The sequence below is a fragment of the Notothenia rossii genome (assembly GCF_949606895.1).
Source record: "Notothenia rossii genome assembly, chromosome: 5".
NCBI lineage: Eukaryota > Metazoa > Chordata > Actinopteri > Perciformes > Nototheniidae > Notothenia > Notothenia rossii.
The window spans coordinates 56260033-56279948 of record NC_136903.1 but is presented as its reverse complement, the minus strand read 5'-3'; the positions used below and the strand labels follow the sequence as shown (position 1 = coordinate 56279948).

Genomic DNA, 19916 nt, shown 5'->3' with positions numbered 1-19916 from the left:
CTCTCTTTCATATATCTCCTATTTTCTCGTTCTCTCTGATCTTGCTTTAATTCTTTTTATTTCCTTTTCTCTTAGACTCATGTCCTCCATTCTCGTCTCCTTCCTTTACAGTCTCCTCTTCTCCATCTCCCTCCCTCCTTTCCTTCCTCCCTCCTCTCCTGTTTTCCACCCTTCATCTCTCTGCCTTTATTTCCCGCCCCCTTTTTGTCTTGTCTTTATCAATCCATCTCCCATCTCCTCAGATCTCACTGCTCTGCTTCCTTTCTTTCTCTCTCTTCATCTCTCCGATGTGTTGCCTCACTGTTGCTGTAGCAACGTGTGATTTGGGACACTCTGTACATCGTCTTGGTTCTCTCTCTCTTGTGTGTGTGTGTGTGTGTGTGTGTGTGTGTGTGTGTGTGTGTGTGTGTGTGTGTGTGTGTGTGTGTGTGTGTGTGTGTGTGTGTGTGTGTGTGTGTGTGTGTGTGTGTGTGTGTGTGTGTGTGTGTGTGTGTGTGACGGCAGAGGGATAATGTCTGAAACAAAGAAAGAATGCGTGTAATGTGAAAGTGACAACCGCAACATGAGTAAATAATTAAATGGACTTAATGAAACAATGATCGGTTACGGTTGTCATCAGTAACGATAAAATGACCAGACTAAATTCAACAGTCATGAGAAGAACCAGAGAGAAGGTTTATGTATGTTTAATCATAGCGAATCAGCATGTATGATGTCCTTGTTGTTGTTCCGTTTATGTTTCATGTGGAACCTACTTGAGCAGGTCTCCCTTGAAAAGGAGATCAATGATCTCAATGGGATACACCTGGATAGGGATGGGTACCGAGAACCGGTACTAAGTCAATACTGGTACCTGATTGGACGGTATCGGTATACCGTTAAGCCGCTGGACAAACGGTGCTGCTATCGTTATGTGTTACGTCTACTCCCTTAGTTTAACTTTAAACCATTCTGGTTGGTTGGGAACCCTCATCCCGTGTGATGTATCCGGTTTGAGACCCCTCTGATTGGCCACTGTAAATGCCACTCGTCATGTCTCTCAACAGCGCTCTTATTATTGTTGTGAGACTCCTGCAGGCATGGCGGACAGAGCGAAGCGATCGAAGGTCTGGGTGCACTTTTAAAAAAAATGGTGGCGATAGTGCAAGGTGCAATCTATGTACTCAATTAGTTGCGTGTAAAGGGGGTAACACAAGCAACTTAATGAAGCATTTGCAAACGAGACGCTCATTGAATCTAATACGGTGCTCGCGATACTGCTAGTGCTAGTGGGCTTCAGCCGCGCCGTGTGTAAATGTGACCTGAGCGAAGGCTCGCAGGCAGGTTAGCTGTTGCGCACGGGTAATATGTTTTGTTTACCTGAGTGAAGTCTTGCAGGCACATCACCTTGTCTTTTTTTAGTTTATTAACACTGACAGTGTGTTAATGTGAGCTCCTACTCCTATAATAATTTGGCCTTTCATTGCTTCTGAGAAGCTAATGTACAAGTTATACAGTTATTTCTGCAAGAAAATTACAATACAATTACTGTTTAATCTTCACATCTTGTATTCATGTCTATAATTTTGAGCACCAAATTATTGAAAAGTATCGATAAAAGTATCGAAAAATACCGATACCGATAAGCAGTACCGGTACCGGTACCGGTACCGGTAAAATCCTAACGATACCCATCCCTACCTGGATAAATAAAGGTTTGAAATGAAATGAATATTCAAAAGATAAAACAGAAAAATACCCACTGAGAGATAAATAAGCAGTGATGAATATATTAACCTTAATGATTAGTGAGCAGGAGGAGAGGGGGAGGTGAGAAGAGCAGAGGAGGGAGAGGAGAGGCTTGGAGTGAAGCAAATGAAATCTTAAAATGTTATTATCCATCTACCTTTCTAGAAAAAAAAATTTCATACCTGCCAATTTGCAGTGCTATGCTTAAGTAAAACATGTGTTCTCCACCTGGATATTTTATTTTTATAATTAGTTCTATTTCTATTTATTTATAAAAATATATATATTTTCATTTTGAGTTTTTCATATTATTCTACTTTATACAATACTTCACTATGATTTTTGGCAACAAAAAAAAGGATGTGTAACGCACTTTATTTATTTCACCATTATAGATTGCAGCCACTTTGCAGATTTAAGTTAATACAAAACAAACAAACCGATACACTATTATGTTATATTTATTAGTATTTGCATTATTATAGCTTATTATTATTAAAAACTACTTTATGTATTTGATCCTTTTATAATAATATTATTACTAACTACTTAATATTGTATTATTAATAATAATACTACTTTATATATTTAAATTTTCTTTATTTAATTCACGTATAAACATTTTAAAATTAAACCATGTTAGTTTGTTGTTGTTTTTTTATTATATAAATATATATTATTATATTTTATATGGCCTGTAAAGACATGGGGTAGTATTTGGGCATGGTACATGCAATGACAAACGAGTCATTAAATAAATATATATACACTGTATATAAACATATCTAGAAAAAAGAAGTACAAAATAGAGCTTAGACTCAAGAAAGAAAAGTCTGGCTAGGCAAACCTTTAAAAAGCTATCTCTGTTTGATACCTGTAATCAGGGAATACATCTAGGAACTGTGAATGTGCTTTCCTTGAAGAGAGGGGGTTTTCAACGGAGAGGAGGTGAGAGCTGAGGAAGGTTAACGCAGAATAGAGGCCTCAGTGTGTTGGTGTACCAGAGCAAACCTGGTTGCCTGGAAACGGTTGCATAGTACAGTCTCAGCGCTCTGGTTGGAGGAGACTCTGGCGTGACTCAGCCTTATGTTGCACAGTCATTCTTCTGTGAAAACCAACAGAGGTCTGGAAAAATTCAAACCCTTTGAGTAGGGCAGGATAAGGTCTGTGACGCCATGTTGATTTTCCTCAGCCCTCAGTAGGATAATGTGAGAACAGTAAATGTGATTTGTCACAAAAAAATCTTCCTCATTTGTCCTACTAATGTCCAACAACGCACGCTTCATCTAAGTCGTAAGAGGATAAATGCTCATTCTCAGGTTCATATTTGTATGTAGTGTCTCTACTTTGACATGTCTCCATGCTTTAATGTTCAAAAAGCTCTTTATTTTTCTCATACTGCCTTTTGCTGCAGCACCTCTTTTCACCCTCTGTCTGAAACCACAGCCCAGTCTGCCCTGATTGGTTAGCTGGCTGGCTCGGTTGTGATTGGTCAACCGCTTAGAGATGTGTCGGAAATGTGCCAGCCCTTAGCCTTTAGCGTACAATATGTTGGAGCGCTAGCCAATAGAAGCGCGAGTATTAGATAGTGATGTAACAATTTAACAGAAGTCAACAAAGGAGACCATTGGAGGACTTTCAGGCAGGGGGGAGTTGGGGGATGTGTGTCTTAGCCCTGTAGACCATTTACAAGCACAAACAAATATATAACACACTACAGGAAAGGACCTCAGCTTTTAGGTGGTTCTTTTCCATTGTGAATGTAAATTAACATTTTAAAACATTAGACTGTGTATCCATGATGTTATGTGTGGGGTTTCCATGTACAGGGTCAACACCCACCTGGATAACTGTCGATGAGTGTGAATATTTTATCCACCCATCTGCCCACCTCCTCTCTCCTATTCTTTACAACCATTCATGTCAAAAACCACATTGTGTGCTGAAATGCAACGCCACCCGATAATCTAATCATAAGTAATGAGCTACATACCGGTAAAGATGGGGCAGAGCTTCTCCCAGCAGGTGATGCCACCCTCGGAGGTGAACTGACCCAGGGAAACCTCCAGGAAGAAGACTGGTAGACCTCCGCCGAACAGGAAAATGAAGTAGGGGATGAGAAATGCACCTGGGTGGAGTGAAAACATAATCAGCATGATTTCAAAGAAGACCAATATGGAAAATCAGAGCACGTTTGATAAGACTGAGATCAAAGGCCTTACCTCCACCATTCTTATAGCAGAGGTACGGGAAACGCCAGACGTTCCCTAAACCAACAAAGCCGCCAGCCACGGACAGAACAAAGTCCAGTTTGCTCGCCCACTTCTCACGCTGGGGGTGTTTGCCCTCTGCTTCATCTTCAGGCCGGGTGCCAGGGCTTTTACCTGGAGATGGTTTCAGAGTGTCCTTATGAAAGTCCTTTAGGCACTGGAGTTTCTCTTTTTGAGCCATTCTGTAGAAACAGGAAACAGAGGAAGAATCCAGTGAGAATTGGTCTGAACTTGTTTCAGAGCCGCTTTTAAAAACAGTTATCAAGATATGTTTTTCTAGATTTGACCAGAACCAAATCGATAAAACAACTTTAGTTGCACTGGGCATCACACGTGTGGTCTTTAAGTTACAGAAGCAGTTGCAGAATCAATTCCTCTTGAATATTCAGCAGATGTGGCAGTAGTACTACTTGTTTGGAGCAAGGAGTATAATTGTAACTTTGTGACTTCCAAGAGCATTAGAATAGCTTTTGTTTCACTCCTTTGAAGCAATTATGTTTTAAAGTGTTGATTAATAACTAACTAATGCTTCCAAGCTGCCAGAAGTCTGCCTCATGAGTTATAGGACAACTCATTTAGTTAAACTTTTACAGCATGGAGCCTAAATGGATTAAAGATAGCCTCCACTATCAATCCCATGTTTGGCACACATTTTATAACCTTTTCTCCACCACAAGCCACCCATTATTAAACAGTAGTCTTCAGGGGTCTGGGTACAGGCTGATTCTTGTGGCCTGGCTTCTCTGCTCGTCCCAGGTTTATACTGGCGAGGTTTGTGTATTTAAGCGGCAACACACACACAATGAGGCTTCCTTCAACCATGTAAGCCATGAACACGCCTCAACAATATCATTACCTAACCACAAAGACACACTCTTGCCTTCACTGGTGAAATTCTAAGTTAGCCTGAAAATTATTATCATTGCCACTTTGATTTCATTATAATACAAGTCCACCATATATTCCACTTTATCTTCAGTTGACGACACTGAGGATGCAATTACCTACTGTGGAGTTCTTCTTTATTGCATTAGAGAAGCCTACTTGATGAATGTTTGTATCAAAGTCATTCATGATGTACTGCCAGTGGTGTAAAGAAACTAAGTATATTTGCCAAAGTACTGTACTTAAGTATGACTTTGAGGTACTTGTACTTGTGTGGAATATTTCCATTTTACGCTAGTTTGTACTTCACTACATTTAGGTAGTACCTTTAATTAATTTGCAGATATGGATCAATGACAAACAAAATAAGATGAACAATTAAAAAGGGACTTTAGTTACATCTGGATTCAATTAACAAGCTAACCAGCGATAAATATCGTAATTCAATTCTGCATAATGACTACTTTTGATACTTAAGTATATTTTGATTTTACTTGAGTAATACTTTGAATATTCCTACACTTTGGTAGTTCTACTTTTACAAGATACAAGTACAAGATCCGAGTACTTCTTCAAACTCTGTGTACTGCTCAGTGGGGTTATTGTATGGCAGCCCAGATAAAAGTGTGTTTGTGATCCGGCCAAATTATTAAACTGAAGAAAGGACACAACAACAATATTCCCGAGTACTTGTTGAGATTTGGTAGCCATTGATAGAATCTCATCAAAAATGGAAATGGCTAAGTTAAGCAAAACATTTCTAAAAGAGTCAGAGTTACGAAGTGTACACCATGTTGTTTTTTGTACCTGCACTGAATCTACAGCTATAGCTAACTTTAAGTAAGACCCCGTCAGTCTTGTGAGTGTATAAGTGCAAGAAAATTAGAGTGAAATACTAAACTCTTCCTCCCTTTCTCAATTAAAACTATTACATGTGGAAATGTGATTAGTCAGAATGTCTAAGCAGTGGGATCAGGGCGACAATGACACAACCAGAGCTTGTACATTTCCACTCGACAATGGCCCTGAGAGAGGCAGTCAGAGGGAGAGACAGACATACTTAGTAGTCAGCAGATGTCTGTCATTGTGGAAAATGTCATGTCTTAATCTCTTCCATCTGCCACACTGCTGTGCCATGAGCTTCTCTGTCTATGTCGCTCTCATTCATTCAATCTCTATTTGACTTTCTGAAAGATATTTACACATGAACATTACACATATTGACCCTACAACATTAATCTGTAAAGAAGGATGAATAAATACAGAGAGATTAAATAAAACCTTTCTCTCTTTCAGAGAGAAACAATTTCCATACAAATCTGCTTGTAAACTGTAGATCTGAACAAAGATAGAGTTGTTAAAAACTGAAAAGAACAACCATCACATTTCTGGTTTTAACAGCTCAAACCCATTATTCTTGTCTTTGTGTTAGTAAATGTAAAGTATGTGCCAAACATCTCAAAGTGCACCTAAGGACCCCTAAACCTAAGTACCCCTAAACCTAAGGACCCCTAAAGCTAGTTAACCTGTTTTTCAGGTCTCAGGGTCGAAAATGACATGCCCAGAACAAATGACTATAACTTCACTTCTAAAAATGGGTACATAAATAATCTTTTTTCTCAAAACAATGATACACCTGTGAGTTGGATGTAGAAGAGTCAGAATCAATATAGATGTTTATATTTTAAAGTAAATTCAGATTGAACATAGTAAAACAAATTAAATTACAGTTTCTGTCCAAATAAAATACATTACTTATAGTGAAATAATATATAATTTGCATTATAGAAGCAGGCTGCCATATTAGGGTAAATAAGTAAACCTTTTGGGAAATTATTTAACAGCAGCCGTGTGTTCAGGTATTCAAATATTTAAAGTTGGAATAAAGTATAAACTACACAACACAAGTATAATGCACAGCAATCCACAAGATAAGTCTGATATGTTCATGAAACTCCGCGAGACACCGAGACTAACGGTTGCACTGTATGATCTGTGGTGTAGTGGGCTGTCACTCAAAAACTGAGTAGCCAATGGGGACACACCCGTGGAAGTCCCGCCCACCTGGGATGTTTGTGTCAGAATCGCAAACAAAAAAATTAGGGAGCACAAACGAGAAGAGCTGCAGAGAGAAAAAGTCTGATCATTGAGAAAGAAGAAACAAGAACTGCAAACAAAACGTTTTTGCAACTTATAGTTTTATAATTACATTTATTTAGCTTGATTCAGTTGTTTTTCTCTTAAAACTCTTCGTTTTGCTTGATTCTCAGAAAGTGTTGCTTTATCTTTATGATAGAAAACGAATACCATACATTGATAGCAATAAAAAAGGCAACAAAAGCAAAGAAATTAAAAGAAAAATCTGTATTTTGAAAAGGTTTCCAGGATTTTGTCCTTACTTTAGGGCAGGGGTATTCAACTAAAATTCAACGAGGTCCAATTAGAGAAAATCTCCCCATGCAAAGGTCCGGAACATAAAAAAATTCTAACTTGCTTCATGAATTAGTGTGATATATATTGAAGTAGCCTGTAGCTTTATCAACATCTGCATGTAATCAACAATTGACTGCCAAATAAAGAAAGTACAATTCATAAACAATATGTATTGTCAATTAACATCGAACTTTACAGATATACAGTAAATACTGTGGATATGTGTAATGTTCCTCTCGAGCAGCATTTAAAAATAAAATAGAGAAAATAAATAAAATAGCTTTTGAAAATGTGTGCATCTTTTTTTTAGATAAATAAAATAAAGTGCAGCAGCAGCTTGATTTTCTCTTTTTCTTTGTTAACCGTTTCACATCATGACTTAACTGTTTCAGACGATTATAGAACAATATCAGTCTTTACACATGATAACAATTAAACAGTTTTAAAGTTTCTCTTTCTTTCCCTCTTATATTGCAGTCCCTCACTCACTTGTTTTTATTCAGTGCGAGAATTGAGCTGCTGCTTGTCCTGCCAGGAGTTTAAATCTGGGCTGAAATGGTGTCAGGGCCATTCTCATACACACATGCAGGTGCTCATTTGTTAGCCTCGGTTAGCCTGCCCTGGAACCATATTTAGTTTTTTGTGACCTCAGTTCTGAATTGAGAGGGAATGTTTGGTCAAACACTTTGTGTAGTGGCGTTTAGGCACTTTTAATGAGCGCCACGCAGTAGCGTGGCGTAGGGAAACATTTAGGGGAAGCCCATTTTTTTGGGTCGGGGAGTGGGGTGGTCAATAACGTAACCAGATGAGTGATTACAGCGCCAGGTATCATTTTACACACATTTGTATCACACAGATGCAGGACTTGCACACGCCTGTTATCTAACCGACAGGTCCGCACGCACTCTCCAGCTGAAACTCAATTGTCTTATTAATTTAAGCATTTTACTTATTAATGTATGCAGACAATCACACAATCTATGTGATTTTTGGATTTACCGTGCCTCTCAATTGCCCGTGACAGGTTGGCAAGGTTGATGAATCCTGAAGTTGCCCAAGGATTGTTCAGGGAGCACGAATTCTTGTCAAAAAGAAGACATGGCCAGCAAAATAGACGCTGAAGTTTAGCGCTTCCAGTTAGCCACTCACTGCGGACATGATTGTCCTCATTGAACGTCCGATTCGCTCTCTTTTTCCTCTGTGTACACACAGCTCGAGTGCGGGCATTGGCCTGTCATCTGATTTAATTTTTAGTTGCTGCTGTAGCGGAAGTTTAGTAAAGTTATGTTTGATTAAGTACGCCAAATATCCACCCTCCATAATGCTTCATTTGCTTGATAATTTCTAACGGCGGTGATGACAGTTACAGTATTAAAACTGATGTTGATGTGATTGGATGGCAGTGTCCAATCAAATCGCCTGCTGCCAGCCGCCTCTGAAGGGAAGCAAGAGGCGGCTGGCTTCCCTTGGCATGGCCCTGACCAATCACAGGTTGGCAGGGGCATCACGTGGGCCTCATCTGATTGGTCAATCCCTCCATTTCTTTTCACCAAGGGAAGCCAGATTCGGCTGGCCTCCTCTCGCAGCAGTGAGTGCAATCTACTGTTTCACCATAACATCTAGAGGGGCGCTGTTTGTTTCACTCTTTGTAAAATACTCAATGAGAATGGGGGAGAGACAGGCCGGCAGCAACACACAGCAAAGGAGAATTATCGAAACAAAACAAAGTGTTTTTATTTAAATTATAACTACAATCCGAAAAAACAGGGGAAGCCTGGCTTCCCTTAGCCTCCGGGAGAAAACGCCACTGGCGCCACGGTCTCTGAACAAATGAGACACACTGGTTCTGTGCTCCCAGTGGGGAGCACAGCACCTCTGGGAGGATGGTTCATGAGTGAGTCCACTCATGGTTAAAAGCTATGTTCTAAATGTTGAAATCCCCTATTAATGTATTTATTATTGGTCCGGGTCCGTATAGGTCGGCGTCTGGGTCCGGATCCGGACCGCCTGTTGCCGACCCCTGCTTTAGGCCATTTACAACACGTAACGATTTTAATTTTGCTAAACAAATGAAGAAGGGGGAGAAAGGATGATGAAAGTAAATGAAATCCACAATCAATAGTGATGCACATTAATATAAATTATTAAAGAAGTTATCCGAATGGTTTAATAGATGTTTGGTTTGCTTCTTAACGTTTTTGTATCTTGGAATCGATCAACTTCATGAAAGCCTTTGCAATTGTGTAAAAAAATGGCCATCTTGCTTCACAACCTGGAAATCCTCAGCTGCTGTACATTAAGTGGTTTATTTTGTGCCAATTCTTATGGAAAACCCTAATGGGGTTCTTCCGGCCAACAGTGTTCTCCATAGTTATTCACACCCTCTCAACACCTAATTAGCCATTATGGATGTTAGAGGGAAAGCATAATGATGAACATACATATGTAATCTAGCATCTTGTTTTTGAAGCTAAAATAAATTAGACATCGGCTGCAATGATTGTTCCACATAAATAAATGTAAAACACTGTGCCATGTGGTTGCGTGGCTTTAACAAAGCTGACAATAATCCGTTGCAAGAAAAAAAAAAAAAAAAGGTGACACCATGAACATAAAATAAAATAAAAATCTTCTAAAAAGCCCATTATTACATTACATTACATTGCATTTAGCTCACGCTTTTATCCCAAGCATCTTACAATAAGTGCATTCGACCAGGAAGATACAAACTTGAAGAAAACAGAATCCTATAAGTACATCAGGTTTCATAGAGCTAAAACATTTCAAGTGCTACTCAACTGGCTTTAGATAAGCCAGTCCTTTATTAGTATATAAGTGCTTTGTTAATAATTCTATCGCTCGAAGTGGAGTCGAAAGAGATGAGTTTTCAGTCTCCCCCGGAAGATGTGTAAGCTTTCTGCTTTCCTGATTTCAATGGGGAGCTCATTCCACCATTTTGGAGCCAGGATAGCAAACCCACGTGTTTTTGCTGATGGGAACTTGGGTCCCCTCGCAGTGCGGGTGCAGCGAGCTGTTTGGCTGACGCAGAGCGGAGTGCACGTGCTGGGGTGTACAGTTTAACCATGTCCTGGATGTAGGAAGGGCAGAACCATTCGCAGCATGGTACGCAAGTACAATTGTCTTGAAGTGGATTCTAGCAGTTACCGGAAGCCAGTGAAGTGAGCGGAGGAGCGGCGTGGTGTGGGAGAATTTAGGAAGGTTGAAGACCAGACGAGCAGCTGCATTCTGGATGAGCTGCAGAGGTCGGATGTCACATGCAGGTAGACCAGGGTTCGATTGGGGCTTGTTCAAACATAAATCTCTCTCTCTCTCTCTCTCTCTCTCTCTCTCTCTCTCTCTCTCTCTCCTCTCTCTCTCTCTCTCTCTCTCTCTCTCTCTCTCTCTCTCTCTCTCTCTCTCTCTCTCTCTCTCTCTCTCTCTCTCTCTCTCTCTCTCTCTCTCTCTCTCTCTCTCTCTCTCTCTCTCTCTCTCTCTCTCTCTCTCTCTCTCTCTCTCTCTCTCTCTCTCTCTCTCTCTCTCTCTCTCTCTCTCTCTCTCTCTCTCTCTCTCTCTCTCTCTCTCTCTCTCTCTCCTCTCTCTCCACCAACCAATTGGGTGGAGACTGTCACATGCCGAGACTCTAGGTGAGAAAGAGCTGCAACTGTCTGCCACCAGGAACCAAGAGAGAACGGATGGCACATATTTGTGATAATGACCACAAGTAGCTTCAATGGCTTATTCTTAGGAAAGATTGCCATCCAGAGAAGCTCCATCAGAAGAGCCAAAGTAGAAGGTGTCATCATGTGGCTTTAAAAGTTTGATTGACGGATGAGGAATTTGCAGAATCATATTTCATAGTTATGATCGCAGAGATAGTCATCAGAGTTAAGAAATTCTCAGATGACAGCAGTGATACATTTGCACGAATGTTTGTGTTGGACGGTCGCCTACCAAACGACCTCTAGAGAGCAAAGCCTGCTGTGGGAAGAGCAATTAACAGTGAGGTGATTTAAAGCTGAAACCAAAAGCTTGCATGTAAAACATAGAGACTCATTGTCTGTGTCTGTGTGTGTTTGATTTCTGAGCCAAGACTCATGTAGCGACTCCAGTACCCAGCCAGCATTACATACACACACGCTTTCAAACCACTTACATAACGCACTCTCCTATTTTAAGACCATGTACATTTCCACTGGGCTGACACCTATTAATCACTCCTCTCCTCTTCCTCCCACATTTCTTTCACTCCATCTCCTCATCCTTTTTCTGCTCGTTCTCCTATCATCTTCCATCCCTCGTTGTAGTAACCATCTTTTCCCCTCCCTATCTTTTTCTCTTCCTAACCACCATCCTCTTGACCTCCCCTCTTCATTGAACTCACTATTTTCCTCATGTCCTCCACTGAGTTGTTTCCATTATCTCTTTCATCCCCCCTTCTCTTTTTGACCTCCATCTTCAACTTTTCATCAACTCCCAATGACTGTCTTTGCATTATCATTTTATTCCTTGTTCATTAGGTATCACTTTGATTTTTGAGTATAAGAAATTAGACGGACCGTGTATAAATGTGTGAGAGTAAGGATGGAACATGAAGAGAGGAGAAAAGACAGAAACCAGGGAAGGGAAGCAAGAGTGAGAGAGTTCAAAATAAACAGGGGACGGGTATAAAGATACAGACAGGGGTCAGTAAGAACAGAGAGAGAAAGAGAAGTAAGTCACACGCAGATACTGACAAAAATAATAGAGGAATAGAGGATGATTAGATACAAGATGACAAGTAACAAATTGATTTAAAATAAAGAATGAGTGTTCATGTAAGAGAGGAAAAAAAATTGATAGCAGGAAGTATAAAGGTTACTGAAAACGCATTCCTCTGAGTCTTATCTAACCAAAGTCAACAGTTTTTTTCTATTCTTTGTCAGGTCAACTGGCTTCAGTTCTGTTTATATACAATGTATCCATCTCATTATCACAACTCTGGGTTGTAGCCTGTTTTTCAGGTCTCAGGCTTGAAAATGACATTCCCAGGTAAATGAATAATCTTTTTTCTCAAAGCAATGATACACCTGTGAGTTGAGGTAGAAGTGTCAGAATCAATACAGATGTTTTTATTTTAAAGTAAATTCAGATTGAACATAGTAAAAAAATGTAAATTATAGTTTCCGTCCAAAAAAAACATTACTTAAAGTGAGAACCACACTTGAATGATGGGATAGTAGACTAAAAGCTTTAGGAATCCAACCTATAACATATAATAAGTACCCTGTATCAAGATTTATGCAAAACAAGTGAAATGTGCCTTTTATAGAGAGATTTAGAAGAAGAAAAAAAACACCTCTCATTTGGTATATCTCTTGGTCGATGTTGGTGATTGACACCTCCTTTGAACCGTTAGAGCCAAAAGAATCGAGGGGGAGTTCCTAAATCCATCTAAACATTACCGTTGAGGATTGAGAGTGATGCACACGCAGTTTTCCCAAACCGAAAGCTATGTTACACTTTTTATGAAAACTAGGTTTATTGCCATAAATGTTATGATGGATTATCAGTAATCATTTCAAAGTGACACAGAGACATTGGATTAAACTTCAGCAGTGTTTATATGTGTTAATGCCCTTGAACACAACCTTTGATCAGAACACCGCAAAGGTAAGACGTATTTGCCGTTTTGGCCCCGTAAAGTGAAGTTGTGTGTTGTCTTTCCTGGCTTTTCCTGCCGCGAGTTGTAGTCGCACAATGATGATACCTATAACAGTGGAGTCTGTGGAATCTCAGCTTTCATATGATATATAGTTTGTGCAGATTGCATTAAGTATAAAATATTGCCACCGTGAGTTATGTGCTAAGTGCGTTAGCACTCTTTTGCTTAGTGCTAATTCATAGGCTTGGTATTACCCTTGTGTTTTGTTTAGCTAAAATTTTTTAATATTGTCTGATAGCTGAGTTTCTTCCCATTAAGTGGGTATGCTACATGAATAGGTTGTTAAATGTTAATAAGCCCTGAGATACAGTTTTGTGAATATTGTTGTGTTTTGCCCCCGCCGGCGGGGGCACGGGGTTCAACAGGTTAAACTAAGAGTTGTATCTAAACTGAGTCAAAATACAACAATTCATTTATGACATTATCTGAAACCAAAAGATCAGTTTTTAGTATCAATATCACTCTCAAAGGATCAACTCTTCCAATGGGTAATGTCGACAGGATGTTTGACTTGATAGAGATCCCTGCTCTTATCGTGAGTTTAGTATCAAGACAGGGATTATAATCCGCTGGTTGCAGGAATGTACATGCTTTTATCATCCTAACATAGATCATATGATATGATCTGCAGGAAGTACAGACTAACTTGCGAAATTTCACATTACACCGTGTTAACGAGAGATCACAAACTAATTTTATGTCGGTAAGTCTGAGTCATCAAGTTCTAGAAAATAGAGGAACTTCCCTTAATTTACCATGTAGATAAATGACACTTCATCTGTGAGCTTCCCGCAGTGATCCAGGTTTGAAATTGTTGGTTTTCTTCACAAGTCCCTCGTCTTATACACTCTTTCCTTCACCTTCCATGAGATTAATTGACTTCAATGCTCTTGCCTGAAGATGTACACTTGGCATTCCTTTAATGACATTAAGCCTGACCTTCCCATGAGAATTGGCTATAAATCAACAGCTTTCACCTTCCGCTGTCAAGGGTCAATCTCATCTTTCAAAGCTACAAACCATGATTATTAGCGGTTCAAAGAACATAAATAGACATAATCATACAAGATTAAACAGGGGCAATTGAATTAGGAATGTCATGATATCAGAAATGTAGACGTCGATACCAATACCAGGGAAATTCCAAGATTCTTTATACCAAGGTCAACATACAATCCATTACTATCACTTCCAGTTTAGTTTTCAAAAGGAATGTAAACAAGTCATAGTTATCTCTGTAGAATATGTCAGTGAAAATATCTCAAACAACAATATTTTCCAAAATATTTCTGAACAAAGACTACATTTTAAGCCCAATTTACTGAATATATCCTTAACAATTTGAAAGCAAGGTCATGGAACTCTGCTTACAGGCTGCTAACGGCTAACAGCTAATGCTAGCTCCTTCTGATTTAAACTCAGATTAGTTGTTCATAATGAAGCACTATCAGAAAAAAAACAGAATTTTGGGATCATTGGAACCATCCTTTCTCATGATATGTCGAGGCAGGTTTAGCGAGTCAAGGACACACGGTCATCTTAACCGTAGTTCAAGTCTGACAGCAGCTCTTACAGTATTACTGGGTGAAGTCTTTATCTACTGTGTCACTGTAGGCTCTCTGTTTCCATATGTAAAAACAACTCTGGGAATTCAGACGAGCGGTGTGATTTCCTCAGCACACACACAAACACACACATTTCACTAACCTCAGTTTACCTAATAAATGATTCAAAAGCAAACAAGTCTGCTGTTAACAGGAGCTGCTTTCACTGCTGATTTGACAGACTAATGCTGCGTTTACACCAGACGCGATGCGCTGTTTGGGGGCGGCGGGATTACATGTAAAGTCAATGCAGAGACGCGGACAGACGCAAATTCGCTCCGACGGCGAGCATGAAGCGGTGGACGCGGCACGATTGAGGCGATTGAACAATGCCGCGCCAAACGCAAGAGTTCCATTTTTTCAACTCGAGCGTCAAATTCACGTGACGCGTTCTCGCGGAAGCCAATCAGCGGTGAGGATCTCAGCCTGCCGTAACTGACGTTCAACCAGAAAACATCAGCCGTTAGCTGTTAGCAGTTAGCACACAGAGATCACAGCTCCTCATATCTGTTCAGAAACTGGACAAAAGTTAAACAAGTCCAAACCACAGACTGTCTGTGTCATGGCGAATACAGTCGCTGGCTTATTTATGTCTGTAGGCCGTTGTTATGAGTGTGGAATGAGCATATACAATGTTAGCCTAGCCTGGTCGACCCAATCTCCATTCAGAAAACAAGCATTTAAAAAGGTTTTTCGCCTGCCGTCTTGTCTGCAGACTTGTCAAGCATTAATTCTTTTTTTTTTTACTAACCGTTATCAGTATGTTGTTACTTCGGCATCATTTAGAAACGTGTATTACAATTTAATCACGGTAAAATATGTTCATTTTGTTGTAGTTGTAGCTCCCGAGCCAGCGCGTCTTGTTTGAATAATGCGAGTAAACACAGCTGGCAGCCACGGTGAAACTCGAGCGATTAGAGCGAAGCGAATATTCGCATCGCGTCCGGTGTGAACGCAGCATTACAACCATTACAACCACTTACAGTACATTTTTTTATTTCATAAATGTTTCTTTTGGAATAACTATCAAATGTATCCTAAATTCATTCCAAAGAAATCACTCTGATTGGCTGTCCAGCTTAGCGAATCATTGCATGAGAAGCGAAACGGAAGTGAGGGACCCAAACAAACTATTAAGAAGGCAAATCTGAGATTTCATTTAACTCCAGCTCTCGACACAGGTTCTGGAAAGCCCCATGAGCTTCTCGTTGTAGAGTGAAAATGGAACGCACACGCTATTTGTTGTTTGTTTATATCACGCAGTCTGTTCTTCTTCTCTCTGTGTATTACGCAGTCTGTCTTCCGGTTGTTGCCTCTTTTGAATGCCGAATACACACTACCCCGCCTGCTGGTAAGGAGAGTTATTGCCACTCACCCATGCGCAGTTCGTACGTGCAACTTGGCCGTCGGCTGAAGTCTTTGCAGTGTGTTCCAGTGCGAAACATGGCCAAGACGCAGGCGACGTGAGGCGACGTTCCGTCGGGACGTGTTCTTTGTTGTCAGTTTGGTGTGTAAGAGGCTTAATACGACTTGATAGCTCCGGAGCAGGTTTGGTGTTCAGCATAGTTACCATGGAGATCTACCCCGGTAAGAAGTGAACCAGCGTCGTAGGACCCGAAACCCAGAGCCTGAAGTTAACCCTGAAGTTACCTCGCTAACCAAAAATCCTGCTTCGTAGTACAGGGCACAGATCAGATGCTAGCTCACCAAAATACAAACAACCAGAGGGCACAAAGGGACCAATGTCAAAACTTAGGTGAGTCTCTGGGTGCAATATATCTGATTAAAATTCCAAATTACAGAGGCCAATTCAAAAGACTTTCACACATCAGCGTGGTGTTGACTCTACAGCAGCCAATGTTAGATAAAACTCAAGGCCAGGAGCTCACACACACACAAACATCTGTGTCACAATACAATAACAGCTAGTTGACCAAATCTGATGAGTATGGGCAAAGACTACATTTCTGGAGTAGGAAAGTCTTATAACTGACAGCGGTAAATACAAATTAAAAGTATCACCTATGAAAGGCCTATCCTGCAAGGTTATCAGTGTAACCTTGCAGGGTGTGACTTTGACACTAAACATGGTCATCCTCAAGAATCTGTTGGAGTGTGATAACATTGCATTGACTCTAATTCAAATTTAAAAACAGCTTATCAAAACCATCAAGGCTCAGCTTTTGGATATTTAGACTTTAAATGGTAAAAATAAAATCTCCTAAATTCAAAATATGATGAAATGTAGCTATGTGTATTAGTTCTGTCTATCGACACCTGGCTGCCCGGGTGTTTTGTACAGTGCTTTTTGCTTATCAGAAAAAATCCCTAATAAAAGTTGTTGGACTCTGAGCGATAACAACTAATTCTCCAGCATTGAAACGGATCCAAAAAAGGACTGCTATCAGCACCCAACCCTACTCAAGACATTTTGCAGCCGTTATCAAACAATTTTCTCTATCAGACATTGCAAGGCATTCACCAAGCAATTTATAAACAACCCCACAATTGATCTTAAAAATCCTGATCCTGTACGGCAACCAATACTCATTTTTTAAATAAAATCGATGTTTCAAAGCATGCATTTGACATTTAAGGTGTACTCGATGTTGGAAACTGGCTTTATTCCCACGCACTGACAATACTGCATAACGTATAGCCTAGATGCAGCTCTAAATATATTCCGAATTCTGTTTTTCATGGTCCCAAGTGGTTAATAACCTATTATGATCAAATAAACTAAGAGATCCGACAAAGAGGGGAAGGGTGAAGTGAGCGCACGCGCGAGAAAGAGAGAGAGGCATGTGGCGAGGCCGCGCGCGATGTGAAACGTGCGACTCGCGAGCATCTCCGCCTCCTCACCCTCTAAAAAGCGTTACTTACTTCCCTTTTCTGGGAGTTTACCCAATAAAAAAACACGAATAAATTAAATACTTAAGTGTAAATGCTAACAAATCTATGCTGACGTGAAAATTAGACAAATACTGTATGACTGTGGAGAAAAAAGATTTGAAAAGCTCCAATAAATGGTCTGCTCGACAAACAAAGATGGAAAATAAAGAAATAATAAGGAAATAGAAAACCCAATATCCTATAAAAGCGTTTAACTCAAGCATGTGGGCATTAGACATCACTTAACATACAGAATACGTTAAATAAAATGATTTTAATGCAAAATAAGGTTTAATTTATTAAGAAATCCATAGAGAGCATGTATCTAAATGCACATCGGAGCTTCCCCACCTTTATTCACCACCTGCACACACACTGCCACCAGTGAAAACATCAATAAATACAATCGAATTAAAAAGACTGCTAATTGAATTGTCAGACCACATATGCAAATATCTCCCTAAATCATTATTTGCCAAAAATATGTAATTCAAACTCAACACAGACACAGATAAACGCATTTAAATTCTAATCATAATAACAAATATAATAAAATGAATGAGAGCCCGGCTTGAGAGGTGTTCAACGAGGATGTAATGTGTTTACGTTACCTGCTCTGTTTGTTATTTTGTCCTTTTAATGTCCTTTGAGCAGTCCCTTGTAGGTTTCGTCTTGTCCGTGTCCTCCTGTGTCTCTGAGAGCGACTGAGGGCTGAGCGTGTCGGGAGCCTATATGTTAGCGTGTTTATAAGCCTCTCTTTCTGACCTTTGTCTCTCCAAACGGGGGGACATGAGACAGTGGAAAAACACCGGCCTGCCTCCTCTCAGAGCAACAGGAGAGCAGTGTGACGCAGTTAGGACCCGCCTCTGAGTCCTATCATGTGCGCCGTTACAAGAGCGGAGCAGAGAGTTGGGTTGGAAGTGATGCGAACCACCGGGCATCTCTCCGAATCACCGGACCAACTCTTAAATGCATCCGCGCACCGTTTCTCTTCCTAATCCTTTCACAGAGCAGCTCTGTATCCGGTTCCATTTATCATAAACTGCCTACCATAGGCAATTAAAGGTTTTCAGATTCAAAAGTATGAAGGGGAGATTTACGAGAAGCACGTGAAGGCAGCACTAAGGGGTAGTCCGTCTCCCCCCCCCCCTCAAACCCATTTCACGATGGTTGGTTTGCTTAACTGACTCTCAAGGCACACACTCGTTTTCTCAGCGGCGCTCAAGCTACCTTACACCCGCCCATCCACACGCGCGTGATTGTGAGCATGCGCTGGTGCGCACGCGGGCCAGGAAATAAAGGAGCACAGTTTGAGGCCATGCTGTTGATCGACAATGCTGAGAAACAGCGGCAGCTGAGCCTCACTCAACATTTGAAGTGAAAGAATACACGTTTAAATCGATACAGGAACAGCTTAAACACCATGTGTTTATTAACTTTCATTCCACCATAATATATTTTAGATGGGCCTAATAAATGTAGGAACACCCTAGTGTAATGCTATGTCTGCAACAGTCTGGAATACTGTTTATTTCAGTGTTATTCTATGAGTGTTTCTATTATGTCTATACGGGCTTAAGGCACTATGCCATAGCTTAGTGATGTCATGTGACTAACATTAGCTTTTTCACCATAGTACATATATGACTCTATATTACATGTTACTTGTTAGACGTTTTTATCCAAAGCGACTTACATACTCAATACTGTGGGCAATCCCCACAGGAGCAATTTGGGGTGAAGTGTCTTGCCCAGGGACACAACGACATGCTGACTGCAGTGGGGTTTGAACCTGCGCCACACGCCTCCTAAATGGTATGATATATTAGATGTTATCACCACTTACGGTGTTGCCTTATGTGAAGTGTCAGTCCAGTTTCTCAACATACATTAGCATCATTTTTCTCTGTGGAAAGTGTAGTATAATGGTGATATTTTCCCTGTTTATTCGCGATTTATTGCAGGTACACAACTTTTTTAATGGTTCACAGAGGATAGTTTTGTTGACCCTGTGACCATTACTCCAGGATCTATTCTACTGTCTACTACATTTTATTTTTTCTATGACTAACAATTTCTCCATAAAAAGATATCCTGAAAATGAAAAATGTAATTGACATTAAAAAAAAAAAATGATTGATAGTAATCCTGAGAGGTCAATTTGGTTTGATGAATTTCTTCATGTTTCCTTTTGCACTACAGTAGGCCTACAGGCAAACAATTATAATTTGCACACACACACACACACACACACACACACACACACACACACACACACACACACACACACACACACACACACACACACACACACACACACACACACACACACACACACACACACACACACACACACACACACACACACACACAGTTAGTTCAAAGACCTGCCCTTTATTCTGA

At 40.2% G+C, this 19916-nt stretch overlaps 1 protein-coding gene across 1 annotated transcript in view; it reads right to left on the bottom strand.

Annotated features, from left to right (window-relative positions):
- Positions 1-18614, bottom strand: part of LOC307039863 (sodium- and chloride-dependent taurine transporter-like) — a 44906-nt gene extending 26292 nt beyond the window's left edge. The window contains exons 1-3 of the mRNA XM_079682296.1: positions 18125-18614; positions 3951-4180; positions 3722-3856 (exon numbers count right to left, since the gene is read on the bottom strand). Of these exons, the coding sequence (XP_079538422.1) occupies positions 3722-3856; positions 3951-4179 (364 nt within the window). The 5' untranslated portion in view covers position 4180; positions 18125-18614. The remainder of the gene's footprint in view (positions 1-3721; positions 3857-3950; positions 4181-18124) is intronic.
- Positions 18615-19916: the final 1302 nt, after the last annotated feature.